Here is a 27,374-nt window from a genome sequence, read left to right as displayed (position 1 = left end):
GAGGTGGATCATCTTGTGTATTCAAGCATGTTACTCCATGGCGAGGAAGGAGCCCCCGGCTGGGTTGCGGGCTCACTCCACTCGGGCCACAGCGACAACAACTGCCCTGGGCCGAGGAGTCCCCTTACAGGACATTTGCCAGGCAGCTACGTGGGCCTCGCTGTACACGTTTGCAAGACACTACTGCCTGGACAGTCAAGTCCGGAGGGATGGCTTCTTTGGCCGTTCCGTCCTCCAGGACTTTCTGGTGTGATATTGGTTCGCAGACCCACCACCGGGGTTGGTATTGCTGGGGTATCTATTCTAAGGTAAGGAATCTATCACTAACGTGTCTCTTTCAGATGCACAAGTTACTACTTGTGTAACGATATATCTGTAAGAGACATTAGTTAGTGATAGATTCCTTACCGACCCACCCATCCTCCCCGTTCTGCGAACCGATATCTAGGGTTAAGGTCATCCCCTTTCAGGGCCCTAGTTTCATGGCACCAGTGTTGGTTCTATCATGGCTCTGCGTATCTGGCGCGGAAAAGCTGTGTATCAGAACTGACGTCAGCGCGCATGGGCGGCGTCTAAGTACTCCGGCGACGTCATTCCAGCGCTCACGACGCCGACGACGGACGCGGAGCCGCAGACGACGCCTACCGACGCGCAGGGGTATTGCTACGCAAAAGTTTCCGGATCCAGTCTGACGCCTGGGGATATTCTAAGGTAAGGAATCTATCACTAACTAATGTCTCTTACAGATATATCGTTACACAAGTAGTAACTTGTGCATTAGGACTTACTCAAGATAAAGCTTTCTGTTGTCTCTGGAGAGTATAATCGTTGGTACATCAAAAGATAATCAATGGCGTCCTTGCGGTCCAAAAAAAGGGAATGATAATCTACATGTGTATGCCAATCTGTAAGTGCAAGAATGGGAACATTAAGAAGTCCCCGCCCCCCGTATTGGTTCCAATAATCGTAGTGTTTACATGCAAATGTATGTGGACAGAGTCTACAGTATCGTATTGGGTTAACTATTGAGATCTAAGTGAGATCCTAAGGTCTGGTTCAACCCATTAATAGTATATTGTCCAGAACCTGGAACGTAGATAGAGGCAAGAAGTATAAATTCTAAATAGAATCTGCATGAAGCCCATAATAACTGTAGTAGGTTCCTTCATCTGTTAACCACAGAGCGTATATACTCTCAAATAATAACTTTCTAATGGAATTTATAGCCATAACAGGTGAGGGAGACAGAGAGTCTGATTTAATTAGTAAACTCTCCCCAAATAAGTTATGTAGGGGTTTACTTAAATCAAGGGAACTTCGGCACCGTTAAAAGATGATTATACATAATCTCGGTATTTTTATAAAAAGAGGCCCCGCAGTCCAGTTGGGCACCTGAGTTTTAGACGAGCAAGTGCTAAAATATGGTCATGGGAGAAATAGCTAATTCAAGTAAAATGACAAGTAGAAGTCAATTCTTACAATGACACGCTTATCTATCATTTGTCCATAAGGGATCTAAATTCCAGGAACACGTGGATAATGGTCCGCGGTTGTAATAAAAAGGCCCCAATCTGGCAGATAAATGGAAGAAAGTCACGTATAAGCTCTATTTTCCTGGTACCTATGATTGACATGATAAAGTGTGCAAAACACAGTAAAAAAGTCCAAAAAGCCCTAACTCATATCCTGTCTGGTAAGACCTCAGGAAAAACTTGATAAAGTACCCCTCTACATCCATAGCGACAAAGTGTCCATATTTAAATCCTGCGTGGATTGCAGATAATAATCCAAAAGCGCCAGAGTGCCCATTTTTAAACCCTGCGCAGGGAATAGCAATCATATCAGGAGACTAGAGGGCCATCAACATGTCTTATGGCAGAAATGGTTAAAATAGTCAAGAAATAAAGCAACGAGGTAAAGTCCCATCTTATAACAGAATGCAAACTCACAGAAAGAGTCCTACCGGTATCTGATAAGAACAAGTGGCAGTATACGGAGATCCTCGGGTCGTGACCGCGGCGCGTTTCCCAGCAGTTAAACATCCTAAAGTTCCTGGCTCCTTTTATAATGAGCCCAGTTACACGCAACTGGAAACACCTGTGATCCAGGGACTACAAAATGTCCCGGTTGATCATACTGTGGATGCGAGAGAAAACGGCGGTCATTTTAACGTGTACCAGTCTCGGATGCTTTACTATTTAGTACATAGCTTAAGGTCAAATACGGGACATATGTAAGGGATATATATAGTCTACCTCAGTTTTTTTTTTTTTTTTTAAATTTTTAAAACCTTTATTTGAAAAAAGTGCACACAGCTATTCAGCCTAACATCCCGGAGGCAAGGCAGCATAACGGATCAGGAGAACAATAGTGCAAGAATCGATGCAGCAGCACAGTGAAGGTTGATTTTACTTTTTTATAAAGGAACATAGAGAAAAGAAAAAGGAGCGCCAGATAGGGCGCAAAGAGATAGGCAATGGAGTACAAGAAACCAGTGAGGCGTTGTTGGGGGGCAGGGGGGGAACATAGGGAACACAAGTGTGAAAACAGGATAAAAGGCCAGGAGCGAGGAGGGGAGGGAGGAAAACACAGGATAATATTCACAGCGTATTGCAGTTGGTGTCGCAGGCTACGGCGACAGATGTTCCTCCAGCGAGACAGGTTCTGGGGGTATGCAAATGTCTCCCCTGTACGTATTCCAGGCCCCCCACAATTTCTGCCACTTTTTGGGTTTACCCCTGGCAATATAGACCGTCTTCTCCCTAAACATACACCAATCCATATTGGCTTTCCATTGCACAACCTTGGGAGCTACCGAAGCTCCCCATTTCTGAGCGATATCACGTTTAGCCACCATGTTGCAAAGGGTCACCCATTGCGTCTGAGCCACGTTGTGGTCCGTCGGATCCCAGATGTTGAGGAGGCACCTCCTGGCTTCCGCATTCACCGCTACCCCAGTTACCTCGCCCATAATCAGGTGCACACGTCTCCAGTAAGAGGCTATGGCGGGGCATTCCCAGAGGATGTGCATAAAAGTGGCAAGGGCACCACAGCCGCGGCGACAAAGCCCATCGACCGAGTAGCCCATATGTACAAGTCTGGGGCCAGTCACGTAAACCCTATGCAGGATCTTAAGCTGCACCAGTCTGAGACGGGAAGAGATGGCAACCTCCTTAGGGGAGGACACCGCACTCTGCCAGTCCTCGGCATCGATTTCCAACCCATCACGCACCCACTGATCCCTCACGCCCAGGAGGAGGTCGGTACGGACATTTATAAGCTTCTTATAGGACAGTGAAATGGCGCTGTCCGGCATGTGGCCGTCCAGCACCCTATCTTCCAACGGGGAGCTTTCTGGGATCGCCCCCTCCTCCGGCCTAGCAGAAAGCAATGCGTGTCGTAGCTGGGCATACCGGAAAAATTCCGAGGCACCCAACTGATATTCATCCTGTAGCTGGGGAAAGGTCTTAATCTCGCTTCTCGACAACATATCATCCACCCTGGAGATGCCTATGAGGTCCCACTTATCGAAACCCTTGGTGTGCCACAACTTGCCCAGGATGTCCGAGTCGTATAGTGGGGTCAGCCTGGTCAGTTTACCTTTCCAGCCCTGCGCCTTGGTAATTGCCCTCCAAATATGGACCACTGTTTTCGTTGGGCCCGACATCTGCCCATCTAGAGACCACGAGTAGAGCGCCCTATAGTAATTTCTGCCACCCAGGAGCCACCTATCCATGGCGTATCCAGGGTTGTTTTCCGGACCATAGAGACCGTGATTGATGGCCGCTAACTGGGAGGCCCAGTAGTATCTACGCACATCCGGTAGCGCTATTCCCCCATCGTACCACGGAAGCGTGAGCTTCGTGATAGCGGGGCCGGCCATCCCGAAGCAAGGCACGTTGAAGGCCCTCGATCTCCTGGAAGTACCGGGCGGGGACCGGATCCTGAGTATTCTGCAGGGCATAAAGGAACCTGGGCAAGGACATCATTTTAAATAGTGCCGCGCGCCCAAGCAAAGAGAGTGGAAGTTTGCGCCAACCCTCCACATCTCGCCAGAGGCGGAGAAGAGGGGGAAGCAGATTATGCTCATAGCGCGCCTTCGCATTACTGGAGATATAGATCCCCAAGTACCTGAAGCCCTGGCTGGCCACCTGGATGCCGCAGCCCCTAGGGAGGCGCGGTGTTCCCCCTTTCAGTACATACAGATATGACTTGGCCCAGTTGATAACCAGGCCAGAGTATCGGCCAAAAAGCCTCAGTACATCACAGGCCACGATAAGGGATGTGCAGGGGGAAGTGAGGTAAAGCAGAATATCGTCCGCGTAGAGGGAGACTCTGTCCTCGAAACCAGGGGCCCACCTGATACCATGCAGATCTGGGTGAGTCCGCAACAAGGCCGCGAGTGGCTCGAGTGCGAGCGCGAACAGAAGAGGCGACAAAGGACAACCCTGTCTGGTGCCCCTGTGAAGGGCAAAAGTCGCCGAAACACGGCCATTAACTGCAACATTAGCCAGCGGTTCAGCGTACAGGAGCTTAACCCATCCCACAAACACCGGGCCAAAACCGAGCTTCGCCAACACTGCCCACAGGTAACTCCACTCGAGGGAGTCAAAAGCCACCGTGGCATCCAAAGACGCCAGGACAGCCGGCTCCTCAAGGATATGGGCCCTGGCCAGGGCACCGTGTAGCCTTCGCAAGTTAAGGGCAGTGTTGCGGTGTGGAATAAAGCCCGACTGGTCCGGGTGCACTAAGTCGCCGATAACACCAACCAGACGATTGGCGAGCATCTTGGCGAGAATCTTAGGCTCAGCGTTCAGGAGGGAGATGGGACGGTACGACCGGCACAAATCCCTCGGCTTCCCTTCCTTATGGATGACCACAATGGTGGCCAACCTCTGGTCAAGGGGAAGTAGACCATTCTCCCGTGCCTCCAGGAACATATTGCGCAGGTGTGGGGACACCACATCCGGCCTGATCTTATACAACTCAACCGGGATACCGTTGGGACCAGGCGCTTTGCCCGATCGCAGTGAGCGGATCGCAAGTGCGACCACATCTACAGAAACGTCCCTGTCCAGGTCATTACGTTCTTCGTCCGACAGGCACAGGAGATCGATATTGGAAAGAAATGCGGTCGAATCGGTCTCAGACCGGTCCGAGACAGAGGAGTATACACCTCGAAAATAATACGCAAAGGACTCAGCAATGGCACTCGGGTCAGTGACCACCACTCTGTCCTCCCCCAATATCTCAGGTACGACACGGCTGGCCCTCTCCCTCCTGTCCAGCCAGGCCAGCAACTTCCCGGCCTTGTCGCCGACGTAATAAATCCGACCCTGCTGTTCTTTAGCCAGGACGAGGGCGGCGTTAGTAGCGAGATCGCGGTACTCCGACTGTTTAAGGGAGAGATCATGTAAGAGAACAGGATCGGGCTCTGTCTCCAACCGGGAGTCCATCTCCATGATCTCCGCCTCGATGCGCACCAAATCGGCATCTCTAACTCTACGGGCTTCTGCTATAAGAGCAAAGGCCTCTCCCCTCAAAACTGTCTTGAATGCCTCCCATAAAGTGGCGGCCGACGTGACCGACCCCTCATTTTCGGTGAAATAGAGATCGATGGCCTTGGCCAGGAGATTACGAGTTTTGGGGTTGCGGAAGTACCACGGGTTGACGACCACCGGTCGTTCTGACATGACAATATAAAAGTCGAAAGAGACCCACAGCGGGGAATGATCAGAAATACCCTGTGCCAAAAAACGAGCCTCGGAAACCTCAAGCGCGTGAGCCGCCAAGGTAAGAACATAGACGGTTCTGGAAAGACTACAGTGGGCGCCAGAGTGGAAGGAATAGTGACATTGAGTGGGATGCAGGAGTCGCCAACTGTCGACCAACCCCAGCGTCTCAAGGAAGGTGGGCAGCCACAATTGGGAGCTACGGAGGTCTCTAGGCGGATGTCGGTCCAAGGAACCGGAGCAAACCGAGTTAAAATCACCCTCCACAATCAACAACCCAGCGGGCAAATTCAAAATGGCGCCACCAAGGTCCTGGAAAGTGCTAGTCTGTAGGCCCGGGGGAACGTAAACTGAAAGAAATGTCAGGGCACGCCCTTCCCATCGACCTGCAACGGCGGCATACCGCCCCCTCTCATCAATCACAGTAGTGTCAATCTCAAGCGGAAGGGACGTACGCACAAGAACACCCGCCCCCCGAGATCCCGAAGAGAACCCTGAATGGGCCACCATTTTAAACCTTTTGCGGTTAAGCGCTTTACATGTATTGCCAACCAAGTGCGTCTCCTGCAAGAGAACAATATCCGGCATATGCCATTTAAGCAACTGAAGCACAACCCCTCTCTTAATACGGTCACCCAAGCCGTTGACATTCCAACTGAGAACTTGCAATTTCCTACCCCCCATCATCATGTCCCAGGTCCCGCCCAACCCCGAAAAGCCTCAACAACAAGTGAAACAGAACAGTACATACAACCCATTGCCTAAGAGACAGAAAAAGAGAATAAAGAAAGAACAAACAAACTTCCCCACCACCACCCCCCACCCTGCACCCCTGCATCAGACTAAAAAGCCCCCCCAACCAGCAGTGTGCCTGTCGCCCCATAAACTAATCTACAAGAAAGACCCTGGAGGAGTGAGGAATCTCCGCAATCCCCTCCCGCCACCCTCCATGTAAACAACAGAAGAAACAAAAAATGGAAAAGCTTTGGCATTAGCAGTCACAGACATCAGGAACACCAACCGCCAGAGTTGGCGCAGCAGAACCTAGTCCTGGAGATCAAGGCCCCCAGTTGCGCCTCCGGAGTGCTCATCATGCTCTTCTCGACGCTGCGGCAAGGTATCCAGCCAGTCGCTCGCAGACTCGGGCATGTCAAAGAACAGGGCTCGGCCCTCATACTCGATCCGTAGTTTAGCAGGGAACAGCATAGAGTACTTGAAACCCATGTCTCTAAGGCGCCGTTTCACCCCCGCAAAGCTCTGACGCGGTCTCTGAACGGCCCTGGTGAAGTCCGGGTAAAAGTGCACCTCAGCATTCTGGAATTTAAGTGGCCCATGTCTCCTGGAAGCTTGAAGGATCACATCTCGGTCTCTAAAATTGAAGAGCTGGGCGATGATGGGTCTAGGTGCGACACCCGACTTCGGAGGGCCGCCAGGTATCCTATGAGCCCGTTCCACTGAAAAAAAGTTACTCAGTCCGGCTGGTGCGAGATGTGTCTGTATCAAGTCCTCCACAAAAAGGTCCACAGCCGCCTCTTCCGCTCCCTCCGGTACACCAATGATGCGGACGTTCTGTCGCCTTGCACGCCCTTCGAAGTCCTCCAGCCGTCTGGAGAATTGGTCGTTAACCGATCGTAGGATCCGGACCTCCGCTTGCAGGTCCGAGACATCGGTAGTCAGGCTGGAGGTCTTAATATCAAGGGATTTCACCCGATCATTGGTTTTGTCCAAGTCGGCCCTGATCAGGTTGAGATCAATGGCCAGGGTGTCCACCTTATGTGTCAGGACCTCATGTTGTTTCTGCATCTCAGTCCTGATGCCCGCGATGGCCCCCCATGATATCACTTAAAGTGGGTTCCGAGCCGTCAGGCAAGCCTGTGCGTAGAGAGTCTTTAGAAGGAGCCACCACAGAAGGCGAGGTCCTTTGCTGGGCATAACGGTCGATCTTATTCGACTGTGGCTGAGTCGTCCTCCGAACGCCTCTGTTCGCCGTCCTGTCGGGGTCCCCTCTGCCGGCCATGATGGATTCGAGGAGAACAAAGGGCTACCCAGCCCGGACAAAGTGGGCAGATGCGTAGGTCCGAGGCGAAGCCAGCACACAAGCCAGGCCAACAGCAGGCGACTCCGCAGCTACGTGCACTCCGCCAGTAGGGATCGAGGGTTCTCGCTTCGTATTTCAATCATGCGGAGCGTCGTCACGATCATCATTCACCCATGAGACAATGGCGCATCCCTGGCACAAAGTTCAGCACGACGTAGCTTCGTCTAGGAACAACGGATTTGGAGGCGGAAAGCAGTTCCCGCGTCTGCGACTTTTCACCAATCGAAATCCACTACCTTGGAACAGGATAGCCTGCAGGATATTTGCGGAGGGTCCGCGGAGCTCCGAGCTTACGCGGCCATCTTGCTCGCCCACCTACTCTACTCCTCCTACCTCAGTTTTAAAAGATTACCTATATAAAGCCCACCCCTACCGGAATAGGAAACAAAGTTTATCGATGTCCGCGGTCTAGAGAGTATAACGGGTCCAGGTATCTCTATATTCGCTTGGCTTGTGTACATACCAGCTCTTGGCTTCAAATATATTGAGGGACAGTATTGTGTCACCCAAGTGTCATGGAAAGCCAGGGTATAATAAGGCTACATGCTTCAAGATGAACTAAGAGAGCGAAAGGCATAAGGCTAGTAACATGCGTCCTCGGCAGCCATCTTGTAGTGGCTGAGTATATATAAAATATAGTGATACACAGATCTAAGAGAACAACATTTTCAGCGTCTGTGATGAAGGGGCCGTGACAAGTAGATATAGCTCATAATTAACTGATGTGGTGAACATATATTGCGAACAGGAATATCTCTGTGTTGGCTTGATATTTGTAAATCAGATACTAGTGCAAAAGTTGGTTCTGACAGTTATTAAGGATATGCTCACTCATTAACGAAATAGAATGGTTCTTTGAGGCTTTCTTGGGCCTAACTGTTGTGATCCGGAGAACAATCACTGTGAGTGGTTCTCCTGGTGTGCACAGCACTCATCTTTGACTTAATCAATCAGGGGCTTTTAAAGTGTGCTACACACTCGTAAGAGTCTCAAGGCGCTGTGGATGGGGCGGCTACAGCTCCGGATCAGCCGAAAAGCCAGGTCTTGAGGCTCTTCCTGGAGGTGTGCTGGGTAGGGGAGCATCTGATGTTGACTGGGAGCTCGTTCCTAGCCTTGGAGCGACGTAGGAGAACAATACTGCCTGCTCTGGTTCTGCGATGGCTGGTCTCTGCTAGGGCGAGGTCGGCAGAGCCGAGGGTTTTTTTTTTGGGTACGTGGAAAGAGACTCTTTCATTGAGGTATTTAGGTCCGATGTGGAGGGATTTGTAGGCGTGGTTGAGAAGCTTGAAGGTTACTCTCTTCTCGACGGGGAGCCAGCGGAGGTCTCGCTGGTGCTGGTTCATGTGCTCATGTCGTTGGGATCTGAGGGGACGAGTCTGGCTGTGGTGGTCTGTAGTTTGTGTAGCAGGGATTTTTTGATTGTTACTGTAGTCCAGTCTGCTGGTTCTGATTGTGTGAGTGATGGTCTTTCTGGCTTCGCGGGGATCTACTTGAAAATCTTACGGAGGATGCGGAGGGAGTTGAAGCAGGTGGAGGAGACAGCGTTGATCTGGTGAGTCATGGTGAGCGAGGAGTCTAGAATGATGCTGAGGTTACGGGCGTGGTCCGTCGGGATGGGTGGGCTTCTGAGGGCGGCGGGCCCCCAGCTGTTGTCCCAAGCGGTGGGAGAGGGTCATGGACTAGGACCTATGTCTTCTCTGAGTTGAGCTTTAGGCAGCTGTGGCTCATCCAGGCTGCAAAGTCTTTCATTCCTTCCTGGTAGCTGAGTCTAGTATCTTTGTTTTTTTTCGTGAGGGAGAGGATGAGCTGGGTGTCGTCAGCGTAGGATACTATACTGAGCCCATGCTGTCTGACGATGGCGGTGAGGGAGGCCATGCAGATGTTGAAGAGTGTGGGGCTGAGTGACGATCCTTGGGGCACTCCACAGTTGATCTCTGTAGGTTCGGAGAGGAAGGGTGGAAGTTTGATCCTGTGGGTTCTGCTGGCGAGAAAGGAAGGAGCGGATCCAGTCGAGGTTGGTCCCCCCTATGCCAGCGTCGTGGAGTCTGGCTGCAGTGTGGTGGGAGACTTTGTTGGAGGCTGCGGAGAGGCCTAGCAAGATGAGGGCTGCGGTGTGGTCCTGGTCGAGTAGCACGTGGATGTATTTGGTGGCGGCAAGGAGGGCGGTCTAGGTGCTGTGGTTACTGCGGAACCCGGACTGGGAGGAGTCGAGGATGGCGTTCTCTTCGAAGAAGGTGGTCAGCTGGTCATTGACTAATTTATCTGCGACTTTGGCTTTGAAGGGAAGGAGAGAGACTGGCTGGTAGTTTTTCAGGTCCATCGGGTCAGATGAGGGTTTCTTGAGGAGGGGTTTGACCTCCACCGCTTCCAGTCGTTGGGGAAAATGACGGATTCGAAGGAGGCGTTGATGGTGAAGGGTAGTTCGGGTGCTATGGCGGCGGCTCCTCTGTCGAAGATATGCGGCGGGCAGGGGTCAATGGGGGCTCCTGAGTAGTTGCTCTTCATGGTCGTGGTGGTATCTTTGGTGGTGACCGGTGTCCAGGTGGAGTTGGTGGGCTGGTTGTCATTCCTGAAGGGGAGGGTGGTTTCTTGAGTGTTCGCTGAAGTTGTCTTAGAGGGCCTTGATTTTCAGGTGTAAGTAGGAGCCAAGCTTGTTGCAGAGGTCCTAGGACTGCGTCACGTCTATGGCACCGCTGAGGGGTTTGGTGAACTGATGGATGACGTTGAAGAGTTCCTTTGAGTTGCTGGCATTGGTGAGGATTTTGTTCAGGATGAAGGTCCTCTTGGTGGCTCTTATGCGTTGATGGTATTCTGTCTTGGCGTTCTTGTAGTTGTTCTGGTCTTCAGTGGTTTTGCTGTTTTCCAGCGTTTTTCGAGACGTCTGCAGGAGCGTCTGGCTTCTTGGATGTCGGTGGTGAACCAGGTGGCCTTCAGGGGGCGTTGTCTGTCGCGGTGGCAGAGGGGTGCAAGCTTGTATGCACAGCTCTTGATCCAGCTGTGTAGTTCCTTGGCTGCAGAGTTGGCGTCTGTCGTGGCAGAGGGTGTTCGAGGAAGATGGTGGAGTTGAGGTGCTTTCTCCAATTCCTTCGTGGCGGGCACGGGGCAAGCTTGTGTGAGGTGGTGGTGTTGAAGGAGAAGTGTACGTAGTGGTCGTCTGTCCAGAGGGGCTGCGAGGTGTTGCTGAAATAGATGTTAGTCCCTCCTGCCAAGATGTGGTTGAGGATGTGCCCGGCTTTGTGAGTGGGGGTGGCTTCAATCTGACGTTGGCAAGGTTGTCCAGGAGGGCTGTAAATCCAGTTTCGCTTAGGTTGTCGAGGTGGAAGTTCAGGCCTCCAATGAGTATGTAGTCCCTGGAGGTTATGGTGTGGGGTGCGACTTACTGCAACCAATTTCCTCAGTGCCCAGGTAGACAACACCTCAGCAGCTGACTCGATAGTCTTGTAGTAGAGGTGGGCGAGTCACTTAAAGCTCGAGCCATACACCAGACTTTGGCTTGCTCAAGGTCCTCATGTAACCTCGAGCTCAAAACAAACGGAGCTTTAATGTGGCTTCTGCCTACCAATCACACTTTACCTTTGTGCACAAAGTTAAAACAAGGCATTCACATTTGAAGTAAAAAGGAGCGATAAATAGGTACCCATTTAGTGGTTGATTTGTACAAAGTGAAACCAGAAAACCTGGGTTTAATCCCGGCTTCTCTGCTTAACTAAACTCTGATTTTAGGCAAATATTTTTGCTTTTTCAACCTCCCTTTTTCTTCATTATCTCTCAATGAACCTATAACGTGACTTAATATCATAGTTGCTGTATGTTAAAGAAATGCAATTCTTATTTTTTTTATTTTGAAGAGACTTTATCCCATTTTGCATGTTTATTTATGCATGATTTACATGGCAAACATTTCCAATGCCTGGTGCATGCAAGTGCTCTTATAGCCTGACCATTCCCTTGGTTCGGCACCGGTGGCTCCGGATATTCCTGTTAATTTTTTGGCTTGCCCAGCTCTACCTTCGCAAATGCAGACAGTATGGCTGTGATGGAAAACACACCCTTACAATTGTGCCCACAGTGCAATGCTAAATGTCATTGGACAGACCAGCAATGTGTTTTAAGCCTCTGCCACGAACATAGAGCTGTTATGTGGCTTCTGCCTCGCCTTTCACTAAAAGAAAACATTGAGGAGCTAAGAGAATGGTGTTGGGAGAACCTGAAGATATAGTAACAGTCATCCTCCAAGGCGTCTGACATCTTTGATGAACAAGACTCACTCTGTAATAAGGATGGAGAGGTTGGCCTCTGTGGCGTACTGGTAGCTCAACCAATGCCCCCCCGAGACCTTATCCTGGAGCTCCTATGAAGGAGAACATGTGGTACACCTTCGGTGTTGCCCTCGGCAGGGCTATGGGCGAAGAATGCATTTAGGTCTGTGTGTACTACCCTGGTGCCAACTCATGAAGCTGAAACTCCACCCATTTAAACATCCTTACTCTGAGGCAGAGCACTACTCGCTAAAGTCAAGACATCGAGCCCAATGCTAAAAAGAAGGCCTTGCGCTCTGGTCATCATTGAGAAAAGCCTTCTGAGCTGTGCAAGCTCCTGATGAGTGTCATGGCCTGATGCTCTTGAATACCAACTTGACGAAAAGATGCAGTACTTCCCCCTTCACAGCCGAACTTGGTGCTTAGAGCTCTTTCTAAACCGAGTGCCAAATGGATGACAAGGTCCGAGGCATCCATCATCAAGAGACTAGCAGAGGAACTTGACACCAAGCAAATGCAGCTGTTCATCCATCCAGAGACCCTGAAAATGTTAGCGAAGCCAACCTCTGAAAAAACAATGACCATCCTGCCTCTGATTCGCAAGAAACAGACTACCATTCAAGGAGGAACTTGCATTTGAAAATAGATGGGGAATTTGAATAGTTGATGCTCAGTACATATTGTTTGGAGTCAGTGACATCAAGTTTTTCTGTCTATTTTGTCCTCTGGACAAGTAGGCTCAACCCTTTGCAGCCCTTTCACAGTACCACATTATGGATCTCTGAAAAACCTTTACGGTAAGATTTGTATCAATTATGTGCATACTGTTCCAAACTCTTATTTATTGTTCAGTAATGCAAAGTCTTTATTAACAGGATGGGTTCTAAGAAAATGCTGTGAGGTCGACTTTAGTATAAAAATCTGCACACGTTTAACAATTTGAGACTACCTATACTGTTCCAAGAATGCTCTCTGATTAGATGCAAATACTCTCAGAAGCATGATAGCAAGGTTGATGATCAAATGTACAGAAAATATAGCAACTGAGAAGAAAAACATTTTTCTACACTGCAATTTTAGGTATCATTTGTTTGAGGCATCAATCAGTAAAATTTGTTTACCTGCACGCATGCACGCATTTCCCAAAAATATTAGTAATGGAAAAGTAGTGCAAAACCAGTATCAGAAATATTATGTGAACCATTAAAATAATCAAGCTTTGGGAAAAACAAAAGGTCTTATTCTGATTGCCATCCTTTTGTTTTGAGAGTCTGTCTTTTCCTTTCGACATAGTTTTTGAAAAAACTTAATTTTTGTGTGTTTGCTGCTGGGCCTTTATCAATGTACCAAAAAATAATTGGCTAAAAGCAAAAATGTTTTCTGGTCTCTGAAAGCACACTTTGCCATAGTAGTCTCTGACACAGAAGGAGACTACTCTGTCTGCCCATGTGCTCCTTGTGAAAGAGAAAAATGTCATCAGTTGCAATGAAGTTAACCGCATATAATGTTATACATATATGTATTTTTTTTAACAAAAACTAAAGGCCTTGTTTAATGCTACTCTTAATCTGGGGCCCAATTATTAAATAAAGGTACAAAAGTGCACCCATAGTATATTTTCTTGTGTTAGTGCAGATTTACAACTTTCGTGAGTGTATTTATTATGTTTTACCACCGCCCATGTCAGTAGTCCTTTTCAACAAAGGGAGAAATGTTTTTTACAGGGTAAGTAGATTTATGAAGCATTCAACTTCCTGCCAACCCACAACCCCCCCCCCCCCCCCCCCTCCCCCCTCTCCACCTGGTCTCCTCCAGAATTTTCTCCTTCACTCTTCTGACCTGAGTAGCTGATATGCAGAGGGGGAGCCTTATAGCCAACCTCCTTAGGCAGGAAACTGAGATGAGTCAGGGGATGGTTCAGACTTTGAGCCTAACCGAGCCAAACCTCTCTCGCTGGTGAGACCACTGTGTATCGTGCAGTCGTTCAGAGAGCAGCCCGCCATGCAAGTTTTACAGGATAAGCACAACTTTTTGGTGAAAATATCTCAAACATGGAATGCACTGCTGTCCAGTTCCTTTCAGTACCCAAGAGCATGCTTGTTACCCCTGACAAATTTATGACCTGATCAGAGCTAGGGTGGTAACTCCACAGGTATAGAGAAAGTTTGATGCCTCTCTTCACATCAAAGGGCATGTACCCCCGGACTCTTTGGTGGTCCGCAAAGACACTGGGGGACACCCCTTCCAAATAAGAAAAGTAAGTGCCTTTATGCCACGGGCAATTGTGTCATGATTGGGACAAGCATCCGATGGCGTATTGCCGATTTGGAGGGATTGCTCTAGAGATACGACGGGTACCACTAGAAGGAGGGCAGCTCTAGGACAGCACCTTATTGAGACTTACAGGATAAGGGATGAGGAGTAAGTTGTGGAGGAAAAGATAGATTCCAAAACTGGTACCTGTTGCACAGTAGAAGCCATGGATACGGAGGGATTGCTCTAGAGATACGACGGGTACCACTGGAAGGAGAGGGCAGCTCTAGGACAGCACCTTATTGAGACAGGAAAAGGGATGAGGAGCAAGTTGTGGAAGAAAAGATAGATTCCAACACTGATACCTGTTGCACAGTAAAAGCCATGGATACTGCTTCTCGTAGTGTCAACACTAGCATCCTGCTGTACGCTTTCCAGTGATTGCTGGACTGCTTTTGCTAGTTTATCGAAGGCAAGAATACTCTTCTTGGAAGTTCTACACAGCCTAGAGACACCAACTGAGACTCATCACCTGATTAATATGAATTATCTCGTGCTTTCCCTGCAGTCCATCCGCAACTATGCATAGCTTTTCATGTTAGGGTCTAAACTGGAGTTTCAACATCGCCATCTTAACATTCTACCCAATGGGGAACATCTTGTTGGTCCCAAAGTGGGTGAGATGTTATCGAAAATCAAGATGGACATTGAGATTGTAAAGTCCATGGCAGCCCTGCACTTTGCACCACCCAGGGGTTCCTTTCACAGACAGCAATCCAGGGACCAGATCAAGACCATTTCTAACATCAGACCTTGCATTATTCTTACGCAGAATGAGGATACTCAAGTTGAATGGTACAGGGTTAACAACTGCAAGAACAGGGATTGAGGCTAATGTGGCAAAGAAGCCTTTGCTCCCAAGCTCTGACTTACCCATGCTTCCCCTATCACACAACACCTATCAGGTGGCAACTAAGGGATTTCTCCTCTCGCAGGGAGGAAATTACCTATGATAAGTGGGTATTAGTGATGGTTCAGAAGGACTTCTGCTTAGAACTCCACATCACCCAACCTACATACCACCATGCTGACACATCCTCACTCAAGACCACCTCCCTCTTTCAAGATGAGGTTGGCGCGCTCCTTCAATAGGGCACAGTCCAGCTGGTAGCCCCACACCAACCTACCAAAGGTGTCTGTTTACTGTACTTCTTTATGTTAAAGAACAATGGCTCCACTGGCCCTTCTTAGACTTGAGGCCGTTCAGTGTGTCTGAGCATTTTCACATGACCCCCTGCAGGACATTATCACTGCTTCTGTCAGGGAGGCTTCTTGGTAGCATTAAATTTCAAGGATACTTAATTCAACATTCATATCTTCTCTGCTCATCACTTTCAGTATGTGGTAAGTAGCCAGCTTTGCAAATTCAAGTCCTACAGTTCAGGTTTATTTATGTTTAAGAGTTTTCACTAAGTGTCTGGCGGTTGTGGTCACTCATCTGCACAGAGTGGGCATCCATGTCTTTACATATCTCTATGACAGACTGTTAAAAAGAGCAGCAGCAGACAGAAATGTCTAGCACACACTCAGAAAGCTCTAACCCTTCTCCACAGCCTAGGCTTCACTATAAATGCAAAGAAGTTCCACCTCCAGCCCTAACGGGTACAACTTTTCCTGGGCTCAATCCTAAACACTGTCACAGGAAAAGCATGCCCTGCCCAGCACAGGGCGATAGCATTTCAGCAGATGCCTCTTTTTGAAATTCACTCATCCATTAGAAATAAGAATACAGTTCTTGAGGATGATGGCATCATTATAGCAATTGTGCTGCATGTCAGCTTGCACCTGTGCCCACTGCAGCAGTGCCTTGAGTGTCAGTAGTCACAAGCAGAGGGTCATTAGGAAGATAGTATTGATAAAAGCCAGCACTCAGCCCTGTCTGCAGTGGTAGAACTGCAACAACCTTTTGCTAAAGCAGGCTTTTCATAGACCCTCTTTTGCAGGTGACCATTACCACTGGCTCATCTCTCATATGGTGAAGCGTACATTTCGGCGGCGACTGTCTAGGGCATGTGAACCTCCTTCAACAGGGAAGGCACATCAACTGCCTGGAGTTCATTGGCATTCACCGAGTCCTGAAAGCCTTCTACTCGCCTATCTGCTGAAGTATAGTCCTCATGTGGATGGACTAAATGACAGCAATGTACCACATACAGAAAATGGAGGGTACTCCCTCCCAACTGTCTGCAAAAGCATAGCGTTTCTGGAACTGAAGCCACAAAATGCATCTCATGACAGAACACCTTTTGGAAGTCAAGAACCACTTTATGGATTTTTTAACTGGAACACATCACTAAGTCCATGAGTGGAAGATTCATCCACAGGTATTTCTAGTGGTTGAGAACCCCAGCCATCAACTTATTTGCCACACCAAAAAATGCCTATGCTTTGTCTCCATGTATCCACACCCACCGTCTATGGTCACTGTGAATGAGTGAACTGGTCAGTGGTATGTGCCTATGCTTCTCTGTCTCTTCCACTCATTCCCTACATGGTGAGGAAGATAAGGCAGGTTTCCATGGCCCTCTTTTTGGTTGCCCCATCTTGGGCCAGACACCCCTGTTCTTAATGGTCCTGGAGATGTCCATCAGTCCCCACGAGAAGCTTCCAATCAGGTCAGATGTTGTCCCACAGCAAGGCAGCCCAGTCAGGCACGCAAACCCTGAGCAGTTCAGTCTTGTGTTTTGGCACCCAAGGTCTTAGAGTTTGGCTACCTAGGCTGCCTGACAGAGTGAATGAATGAATGAATGAATGAATGAATAACTTTATTGTGTGGTTACTTAAAACCATTACATTAAGACCAAGGTATAAAATTACAAAAGTTAAAACCACAAAACTTCTGTAGACCAGCGTTTGTGAGAAGTTCCCATAGTTCATAAGGGCGCACCTGTGAGAGCCACCAGGTGTCCCACGACGAAGTCTCTATTCCTGCGTGGCCTTGGCAGCTATCAGCTCGAGCCGAGTCTGTTGTATAAATTTTCCGAATGAGGCCATCTGTTTTACTATGCTCAAGGTGTATAGATGATGGATTGCTTCCTTAGCTGTGCGTGTCCCGGCGTCCCTAAGAATGGGCCTAAGGTAGAGGGTGCGGGGTGCACGTAGGGCAGGGCAGCAAAATAGTAAGTGGGCCAATGACTCTCGTTTATAATTACAGAGTCTGCAATCCCGAGCTCCTATGCCTGCATTTTCCGGATGATCTAGTTCTTTCAGCGGCAGGGGGTGCAGTCTGTAGGCAAGAATCTTGTGGAGAGCTGGGAGGCCCATGGCCTGCGTGAGATGGTTTCGAGGATTGTGCACGGTATGTGGCAGGCATAGGGACTCATGGAAGGCTCTTTTCGTGAGGGACACCCTGTCCATGTCCCGAGACCATGCGCGCACTTGTTTATCGCGTGTTTGATGGTCGTGTAGTTGACAAGGTCTGGGTTCCATGACTCGATCGCCAGATTCAATTGCGTCATGGCTGCTTCGATGATAGCTGACCAGGGGTTCCCAGGTTCGATGAAAATATGTATCAGGACGGCCTTCAGTGTGTTGTCGCGTGCCGCTGTTGTGAGATAATATTTACTTAGGGCTGCCATCTCTTCCAGAGTTTGTTGATTAAGGGAGAATTCCAGGCGGATTAGAGTGTTTCGTGTACATTTCGGTAGATGGTACAGTCTCTTATATGCCCCACAATTAATTTTTTCCAGCTCCTTATTCAGTTTGCCTGGGTACGCCTGTTGTGCGTAATTAAGGCCCGGCATTAACTTGGCCTTGAGGACTCTTTGGATGGCCGTTGCTGATGGGTTGTGTATGAAGGCTTGTAGTTTACATAGGGCAAAGGTGATGGACTTACCTTTACCCTGTATTTTCTTTAAGTGGGTTCCGCACAACCCCGATTCATGGAAGGAGACCCCTAAGTATATGTATTTCTGAGTACTGTCTAAAGTTAAATTGCCGAGGCTCCATTTTGCTCTTTTTTTTTTTTGGGGTAGTGCCCAAAAATGACTATTTTTGATTTAGTCGGATTTGCTACCAGCCTGTTTTTGTTGTTATATATTGCCAGGGCGGTGAGTGCCTTTTGGAGTCCTATTTTTGTATGATCCAAAATTACGAGATCATCCGCGTACTGCATGAAATGTATTTTGGTTGCCCCGATCTTTGGCGTTGCTAGGCCAGCCCCCAGCAGGGCTGTCTCCATATCTGCTGTATATAAATTGAACAGTAGGGGCGCCAACACGCACCCTTGTTTTAAGCCGCGATTCGTATCTATCTTGTCAGTTGCAGAATCGTTTGAAAGTTTGATTCTTACCCAGGTGTTTTGGTACAGAGATTGTATCGCTCTTAACAGGGAGGGATCGATGTTCCAATGGACCAGCTTTCTCCATAAGATGGTGCGGTCTACTCCATCGAACGCAGCAGAATAGTCGATGAAGCCGGCGAACAAAGGGAGGCTTTTGCGCAGCCGTGCTCGATTGACTAGGTAAGAGAGTGCTGTGATGTTGTCTATAGTCGAGGACCCTGGTCTGAAGCCGGTTTGACAGAATGGCAGGAGGTTTTCTTCGCTTGCCCAGTCCGTAATGTCTTTCAAGATTGCGCCTTCGTAGGCTTTGCCCTTCGATGTCCAACAGGGCGATCATGCGGTAGTTTGTTGGGTCTGATTTGCTCCCTTTCTTATGAATTGGATGCAGGAGCGAGCCTCGCCATGAGTCAGGCACAGCCCCCGACAGCCAGCAGTCAGAGAATAGGTAGGTCAAGTTTTCAGACCAGAATTCGATGTTTGATTTAAACAAGTGGCCTGGTAGGCCATTGGGGCCCGGAGCACCGTTTGCTCTGATTTTTTTTAGTATTTTGAACACTAGAGCTTTTCCGGGAGGGGGTGTTGTATTAGTAATTAAGGCCGGGTTCACTTTTTGTGGGGTCGTATTATGTGGCTGGGTAGTTAATCCTTCTTCCTTGTAAAGCGCTTTTACATGACAGACCCAGACAGATGCCTCCAGGGAGTTTTTTCTATGGTTTATGCCTCGACCAAGGTGACTAATGTAACTCCAGAACTCTTGTGATATACCAGGGCTCAACAGATCGAAAATTTTCAGCCACTGAGCCTCGCAGTGATAACGCTTTGCAGCCCAAACTTTTATGGAGTTTCTCTTAGCGACCTCTTGCAGTTGGATTTTGTTTTTGGTTGTGCGGTGTTTACTGTAGGCTTTTCGTTTTTTGTTTAAATCCTTTGCACTGGTTTTGATTTCTGCGTTGAATCCGAAGGCCGTCGGCGGGTGCCAGTGGATTGCCCTTGGTTTGTCCCCACCTCTTCTAAGTTCTGCCGCTAGGGTCGAGGTGATTCCATCCCATGTAGCTATTATCTCCTGGTTGTGTTTGCGCGGGGGCCAGCCTGCCCACGTGTTTGCCCAGTTGTTAAAGGTTGCTGTGGCTACCTGTCCCCATTTTATTCTTCTGGGCAGCTTTATTAATTCTTGGCCGTCCGATGCCCCCACGCATGTGGGCTTCTATCGTGATTGTACTAGTAAGTTCATGGTAATTGTTAGGGCTGCGTGATCACTGTCATTGCTTTGGTGAACCATGAAGTTTATCATTTTGTCTTGCAGTTTATCGCTTAAGATGATGTAATCGATCTTCGTTTGGTTGTTACACGTGTGACCGATCAAGGCTCCCGGGGTCTTCTTTAAGAGCAATGTGTGGGCCGTCGCCAGTTTGTAAGATTTTAAGAAATCATTCAGTGCTTCGGTCCCCCCGCGATGTTGATTTTGCTCGGTAGAAACCCTTATGTTGTGGATGTTAAAGTCACCGAGGATGATGCAGTCTAATGATGGATGGCCTAGCAGTAAAGTTTCTAATTGATTTGCGAGTGTGAGCGAGTTGGATGTGTTCTCCTGCGAGTTATGGTAAATGTTGATTAGTAGTATGGGTGGAATTCCGTTGATGGAGTGAGGGAATTTCAGAATGCCCGTCTGTAGGGTGTCTGGTTGATTGTGTAATTCCTTGAATTCTATGTTCAGGGCGTGTTTTATGTTAACGCAATTCCCCCCTGAAGGTCTTCCGAATATATTGGTCTTTTTAGCCGCTTTACTGTATTCTGCATATCCTCTTAGCGAGAGTGGTTGGGTCAGCCAAGTTTCCTGTGTGCATATAATGTCTGCTTCCTCCAAGAATTTCACCGCAGCTGGACTTAGTAGCAGCTTTTTGAGGCCTGAGACGTTCCACGTTAATATTTTTAGACTCTCGGTGAATTTCTCTTTTTTCTTTAGAGTTTTTTCTCGCTCCCTGACAGTGTGTTGAGGTGTTCGGGCTAAGTTTGCGTGGCGAACTGTATTAGGAGCTGGGATTTAGTGCGGATGACAGCCAGGACCAGTCGTTGCTTGAATGACCCCTAGTCATGCACAATCGTTTTCCTTGGCTAAGGTTGGTTGTGATCTTAATTGGGGATCCGTTGGTTGAACTGTTTATGCTGCCTTTGCACCCCTGGAGGACGGACTCAATTTTTAGCCGATGGATGGAAGGAGCGTTTGTGAGTGTAGAGTCAACCACGCCCTGTACTTGATTGTCCGGTTTAGAGTGTGGGATCGATGTTTTTAGAATTGAGGGATATTTTTGGGTCGACTTTGCTTTTATCTTTATACCCCAGCTTTCTAGTAGGGGTTGTTGGCTCCTCAGTGCCTCCGCCAGGTCTGGACTGATGAAAGTTAATTCCGTTGTTTCATTTTTTTCTTCCACGTCCGGGGGCAGGAAAGAGATGGTTTCGATGTCTTTGGTTTTTATACCTTCCAATCCCGGGAGGTTTGCACAGAGTGTTAGGAGGTTACCTCGGTTGAGGATGTCCCATTTTCCTTGCGAGGTGTATTCTGGGTATAACAGTATTTTCCGGTCCTTTCCATTTGCTTGACTTGCACTAGCCTTGTTAAGCCAATTTTTACCATGGGTTTCAGTTGGAGGTATCAATATCAAACCGGACTGGTAAAAGTTTGTCTGCTGGTTTGGTCCTGTTGTCGTTTGGGGTGCCTCCGTGGGCATTAGGCTGGGCGAGCAGTTCTTATTCCATTGCCTATTGACGGCTTGCTCCAGCTTAAAGGATGTTGGCCCATGGGGGGCGCTCTGAGAATCACCGATGGTGGCATTGATAGTTTTTGAGTTATCAGAGGCTGATGCTTCGCTCATTGTAAACTTGGTTTGCACTGGGTTCTCAAAGCTTGTTTGGCGGTGCTCCTGCGTGTGTTGCGTGGCTTCATCGTGGCTGGTTGCCTGCGATTCATGCGCATGTTTTTGTGTCATCGGCGCTGTATCGGGTTGAGAAGCCATGGGCGGAGCTAGCAAGCTTGGATCCGGGGCTGGAGTAAATGTGCATGAATTTCCAGTCGATGGTCCTAGAACTTCTACTGTATGCATGAGGGCTGTCAGGTTTGGTGTTTCGTCTGTGATGGTGTTGTCGGGAGGCTGCTTATTAGGTCGTAGCCAATTGTAAATAACGCTGGAGGCATATGCATTATTTTTCTTCTCCTTGTTGAGTTTTCTTAGTTTTTTCTTGTTTTTCCTTGACAGGTTTTGTGTCTCTGGACTGGGCGGCTTAAGGGTCTGTTGGTGGACCTGACTTTCAGCCTTAGTCAGAGTTGTTCTTGTGCCGCCAGCAGAAGACGAGGCCAGGGGGGCTGGCTTTTCCGAGCTGCTTGGGCAGGGAATTACTGGGATGTTATCCGTGAAGTGTGCCTGGGCGAGACCCTGTGTAATTGAAGGCATGCTCTTCAAACTGTTTTTTTTATTTGCCTCTCCCTTGAGGTCCTCTATCTGTGGTCATATTTTCTAAGCTGTGCAGGATCGGACTGCAGCCGCATGACTCTGGCTTGAATTGTATGCTGTCCTGCGCTCTGCGTATCAGGGCGTTCAAGTTGTCCAATTTTGAGTCTATCCCTGAGATCAGATTTGCCACTATTTGTAGAATGTTAATCTGCACATCGAGCTTGTCCGCGTGCATTATCGCAGCTCCTGTCATTGAGACAAGGGCTTCGCTGATTAATGATAAATGGTTAGTGTTTGCAAGGCCACTGTCGGAGGGTGGGGGTAGGGCTGTTTTATCATTTTCTGCAAGGCCCGATCTTGGTAAGTTCAGTAGGTGATTTGGGGTCCTGTCGAATAATTGACGGGTTACACCTTCCTTAATGGCAGGAGAGTCATAGGACAAGTCTGTGTGCATCGGTAAGATGGGGGGAATTGTGTCTCCTCTCTTGTCGATGTGGGTACTGTCTGAAGGGATATATATATTCGCTTTGGCTGCAGGTGGGCTGCTCCGCTGGCGGTCCGCTGGGGAGGGGAAAGTCTGGGCTGTGATGTTTGGTTGGGTGGGCCCAAGTGCCACCATGTCCAGTGTCGAAGGTTTGGGGGGCATACCGCTCTGGTGGATAAGTATTGTTGGTAAGAGGGGTATCCTGTTTACCCGAGGGCTTGCAAGTATTGAGTTCAACTCTTCTTCCTCCGTTACTTTGTTAGTGACCAAACTGTCCGAAGTCCTGGGGCAGGCAGGGCTGGAGGATGTTTTGGGGTTCAAAAAACTTCTTATGTCTCTGTTCCCAGCGGAACAGTTTGAGCGTTCTTTAATGCTGAGCCTGGGCTTGTGCGCATTTGGGTTCGGGGAGCTAGGAGGCTTCCCCATGATGATGGTCAAGGGGTGGGCTAAAAGGGGGGGAGCCGGCAATTCCACGTTGAGATCGATGTGCTGTCCCGGAGAAGTTGGGGTTGCTCCATTCGCTCCCGCTGCTCCTGCGTATTCCCCGTCCCAGGGCCCTGGGCCTTGGTAAGGTCCCCCTAGCTCTAATACTGGCGGGTAAAATAGCTTCGCCTTCCGTCTCTTGGCAGAGCTGTGTGCCCGGGGCTTCTCCTGGGGTTGGATTAAAGTAGAGTTTCTGGTCCTCATGTTAGGGTTGACTTAGATAGCTTACCGGCTCCTGGGTTGCTGTGACTCGATTGATGAAACCCACGTGATGGATGGAGTCTGTGGGAGTCTATCGGAGTCTCCTGGGATCTCCTGCTGGAGGAGGCGCTCTGGCCCCCCTAATGCTGCTACAGGTCCGGTGCTTGTACTGGTGGACAAATACAAGTTGCAAGTCGTAATTTTGGCGTTTGATGTTTGGGACTCTGACTCTGACTCTGGCTCTGGACTCTGGGCTGATTGGAGCTCCTGGATACTCGGTGCTACACTCCCGCCGCACTCCTGGCCCCGTAAATGTGGGGGGCGCTGGTCCCCTGGCCTCCTGGCCCTATGGGGGAGTTGAGTCTGTCGGGTCCGTCCTGTGCCTGGCCTCTGGGGGCGGTTCCGACCCTCAGCTGCACTCCCCCCTGAGGCGCCCGGCTATCCCCCTACACCGGGACCCAGGCGAGAACTTGGGCAAAGTCCGCTCAACCCGGGGAGGAGGGCGGGAGAGTGCGGGCAATGGGGGGGCTGCGTTGCTTTTCTTGCCGGAGCCTGCTTCTTATCTCCCGCCTTTTGTGGGGTCTCCCATCTTACAAGAAGGAGCCTCACACCGATTTTTGCTTGGCCGCTTTAGATTGATGAGCGGCTGGTCACCGCTTGCTTACTGCTTCAATAGCGTCCAGTGGCTTGACGCTTGTTGTTTTGCTGCAGTTTACACCCAAGGTGCCCCCTGGCTGTCTCTCGCTTGATGCCGGTAGGGGGCGAGGGAATGTGGCAATTAGCGCGGAGATAACGATAATTGTGGCGGTGGCGGTGCGGAGCAATGCGGTGCACGCTGCGGTACAGAGGAGGTGAAGGTGCAGGTTTCCGCTTACCGCATCCCTGCATTCCGCATCTCATTCTTCACATTGTCTTTGCCGCCGGTCTGCTATAGGCTGCTGCTGTAGGCTGTGGCTGTAACAGCGGCGGGGGCAGCAGGGGCGGCGGCGAATCCGAAATCTGGCTCCGGCCCCGGCTTTTCGGTTCAGTTCTTGGATCCCGGTGGCGGCGGCGCTCCTACCTCCTGCCTGCTGCACACCGCACGTCACTCCTCCTCCTGCTGCTGCTCACTGTCACTGTCTCGCTAGCGCCCTCTGTGCTTCCGTTCTCACCGACTCAGCAGAATCTACTACTACGGTACTACGGTAATGGAGTGCTGGTGCCTGACAGAGTGTACGATATTACATGAGGCACTTTTGTCCACTATATGTACGTACGTGGAAAAGATATGTCCACTACTGCATCTCCAAGTCTCTAGACCCCTTCAAGGTTAAAGTTCAGGACATCATTTCAACTTTTTACAGCTTCAGAAGGCAGGACTAGCATACACCTCCATATGCCCTCATTTAGCCGCATGGCAACATATATGCATAATAAAGAACACTGATCTCGCTTTAGAACCGGATTGATGGAGAGACTCAAACAAGTGATACCCCAAAGACCAGCTCCAACATCAATTTGGAACCTTAATGTGGTTCTTACAAGGTTCATGGCACTGTCTTTTGAACCCTTCCACTCGTGACACTTGCAGTTCCTTTGCTGGGTGCAGTGCATCAGCGTGTTACAAGTGCTTACTATTCAAGAACCATACTTTCATGTACACAATATAGGGTTGTCCATGTACCCAATTTGAAGTTCCTACCTAAGATAGTCTCACCTTAACCAAGCTTTTGAGTTGCCCACGTTCTTTCATAACCTCATTCGGTTTGTGAAAAGTGTTCCACACCTTGGACATGTAACTAGCTCTCATGTAATATACTGAATGATCTAAGAATTTGTGCTAAACTATTAACCTTTTCATTGCTTTTATGTTACCCTGTAACCATCTGTTTGGGTAGCTTGTAGTGCTGTAGGTTCACATGCTCTTGCCCTCCTTCCCGGAAGCGGGAGGTGATGGTGCATGTTTTTTTAATTTCACATTAATAACTTACAATGCACAGGGCACATCTTAATACTCTTACTCTAATCTCCACTTTCACCCACTGAGCGAAAAATAATCTAAGGTGTGATCAGTTCTCCTATGTGCATTGTGGACTAAGGGATGTTCTGCAAATCGTGAGACTCCAACGTTCTTTGAGGAAAAAGTATGCAAACTAGGTGAATGTGCAGCACTGCATACTACCAAACATACTTACAGGGTAAATAAAGTTTTCTTAATTTGTTGTAGCATTTTCTGACTTAAATTGCATATTGCCCAAGCCTACAAGGTCTATTGGGTTTTCCCTGTTTGTAACAATGATTCTTGCAGCTGGCGTATCGGGTATCAGAGCGCTTTACATAGCACCAGTTACGTTACTTGAGGACACACATTCATTTTTGTTGGGCACGGGAAGATTAAGTGATTTGCCCAGAATCACAGGATGTTTGGCGTTGTTACCTCACAAATTTCACTTTGTTCAATTAATTTGCTTAAACAAATAATGACATTCCATAGCCTCTTGTGAAAAATTAAGTTCACCCTGTAATTTAGTAACTTGTGGAATCCTCTTTAACAGCAATAACCTGAACTAAGTTTCTTTTTTCAGTACATCTCAATGACCGGAGAGGAATTCGGACCCACTTTTCCTTAAAAAAAATTTGTGCTATTTAAAGGCAATTATTAATGCACAGCTCTTTTCTTCCTACCACAGTACCTCAATGGGGTTGATGTCTGATCTTGGTGGCCTGAATTTCTCAAAGAAAAATGCTTGATGCAAAATTGTGATACAGCTTTTCTGATTGTGGTTCTTTTCGTGTATCAGGAAGAAGAGTACAGTGAAGAACCGGAGCCCAGGTCACGGCCATCTGAGCCGCAGTCTCCACCCCAAGTATCACGACACAAGTCTCACTACCGCAACCGAGAACACTTCGCCACCATTCGCACAGCTTCACTGGTGAGTTTGTGTTAGTCTTGTAGAATTGCCTCAAAAATTCTTTGAATTGCTATGTAAATGGCACTTTGAGGATGATCATTCAGATGAAAAATATTTATTTCTCTATTGTCATTGATATTGTAGAGCTCCCCCTGAACACTTTTCACAAGAAATGTAGAGTGTGTGTGCATGCATCCACAGACCCAACTACATTTGAAAGAAATGCAGGGCTGCGATCCATAACCTAAAGAGCACTGAAAGTCGCCTTTTATGGCACTGCCCGCCACTTACAGATGGCACCATTCATTATTGACTTGTGACATCATATATGACATAACCAGTAATATCACCTAAGTAAAGTAAACTTAAAAACTGTTTCATTTACAACTGACGTTTTTGAAAAAGGTAGTCATGAAAAGAAATGAGCATTTTGTAGTTTAATGGACCCCATGCATATCTTAGACAAGCAGTAGCTCCGCAGTTTCCCTAATAAAACCTTTCATATATTAGTATATAAGAACTATTAACCCCTTCCATGCTCATGACGAGCTCAGCTCGTCATGAGGCACAGTTGAGCTGTGCTGATGACGAGCTGAGCTCGTCATGAATATAGGAGCTTTCCAATTTCCAGCACAGGGGAAAAATAACCACAGCAGCAATGTGGTTAAAGAACAGTGGCAGTCTATTTACATACTGGGTGATCCATGCAGAGGGAACAGTGATGCCGTTCGGAGGAGAGATGGTGAGTCTAGGGAATAGGCATCTAATTTTGTCGTCCGATTTAAAGCAGATGAATGAAGTAGGTTTAGATTGGTAGGTTGTAGGAAGCTGTCACATAGAAAAAAAATCAATTTTCTCTGGTTCATCATGTCAAATTGACTTAGGAAGCAAGGATGACGGAGTGGATTTGTTGTGTAATGTTGAGTAGTGTTAATGTTGTAAGTGGAAAATGCAATATTAGGTGCATATTAGGTGTGGCCTTGGAAGAGACACTGCACCATGTGTCTCTTCTAAGCTTCTGAATCCCAATTTGGTATTTTTAAGCCCTTTTTACTCAACAGTGTTGTGAGGCCATAACACAGTCACACTTGCCCTCAATAACCAGAGAGAAGACCGGCCAAAATATCCAAGATGGCGCTGTCTGATCCGCCATCTCTCTGAAATCAACTGCATTGGCGCTGAGGT

At 48.5% G+C, this 27,374-nt stretch overlaps 1 protein-coding gene across 2 annotated transcripts in view; it reads left to right on the top strand.

Annotated features, from left to right (window-relative positions):
* The window catches only part of TAOK1 (TAO kinase 1), a 1,246,355-nt gene that overhangs the window by 761,679 nt on the left and 457,302 nt on the right, over nucleotides 1–27,374 (top strand). For both annotated transcript variants that reach the window (XM_086955104.1, XM_086955103.1), the window contains exon 13: nucleotides 26,079–26,210. In XM_086955104.1, coding sequence (XP_086811230.1) covers nucleotides 26,079–26,210 — 132 coding nt within the window. The remainder of the gene's footprint in view (nucleotides 1–26,078; nucleotides 26,211–27,374) is intronic.

The sequence above is a fragment of the Lissotriton vulgaris genome, chromosome 2_1 (genome assembly GCF_964263255.1).
Source record: "Lissotriton vulgaris chromosome 2_1, aLisVul1.2, whole genome shotgun sequence".
Taxonomy (NCBI): domain Eukaryota; kingdom Metazoa; phylum Chordata; class Amphibia; order Caudata; family Salamandridae; genus Lissotriton; species Lissotriton vulgaris.
This window is presented reverse-complemented; position numbering and strand designations above follow the sequence as displayed.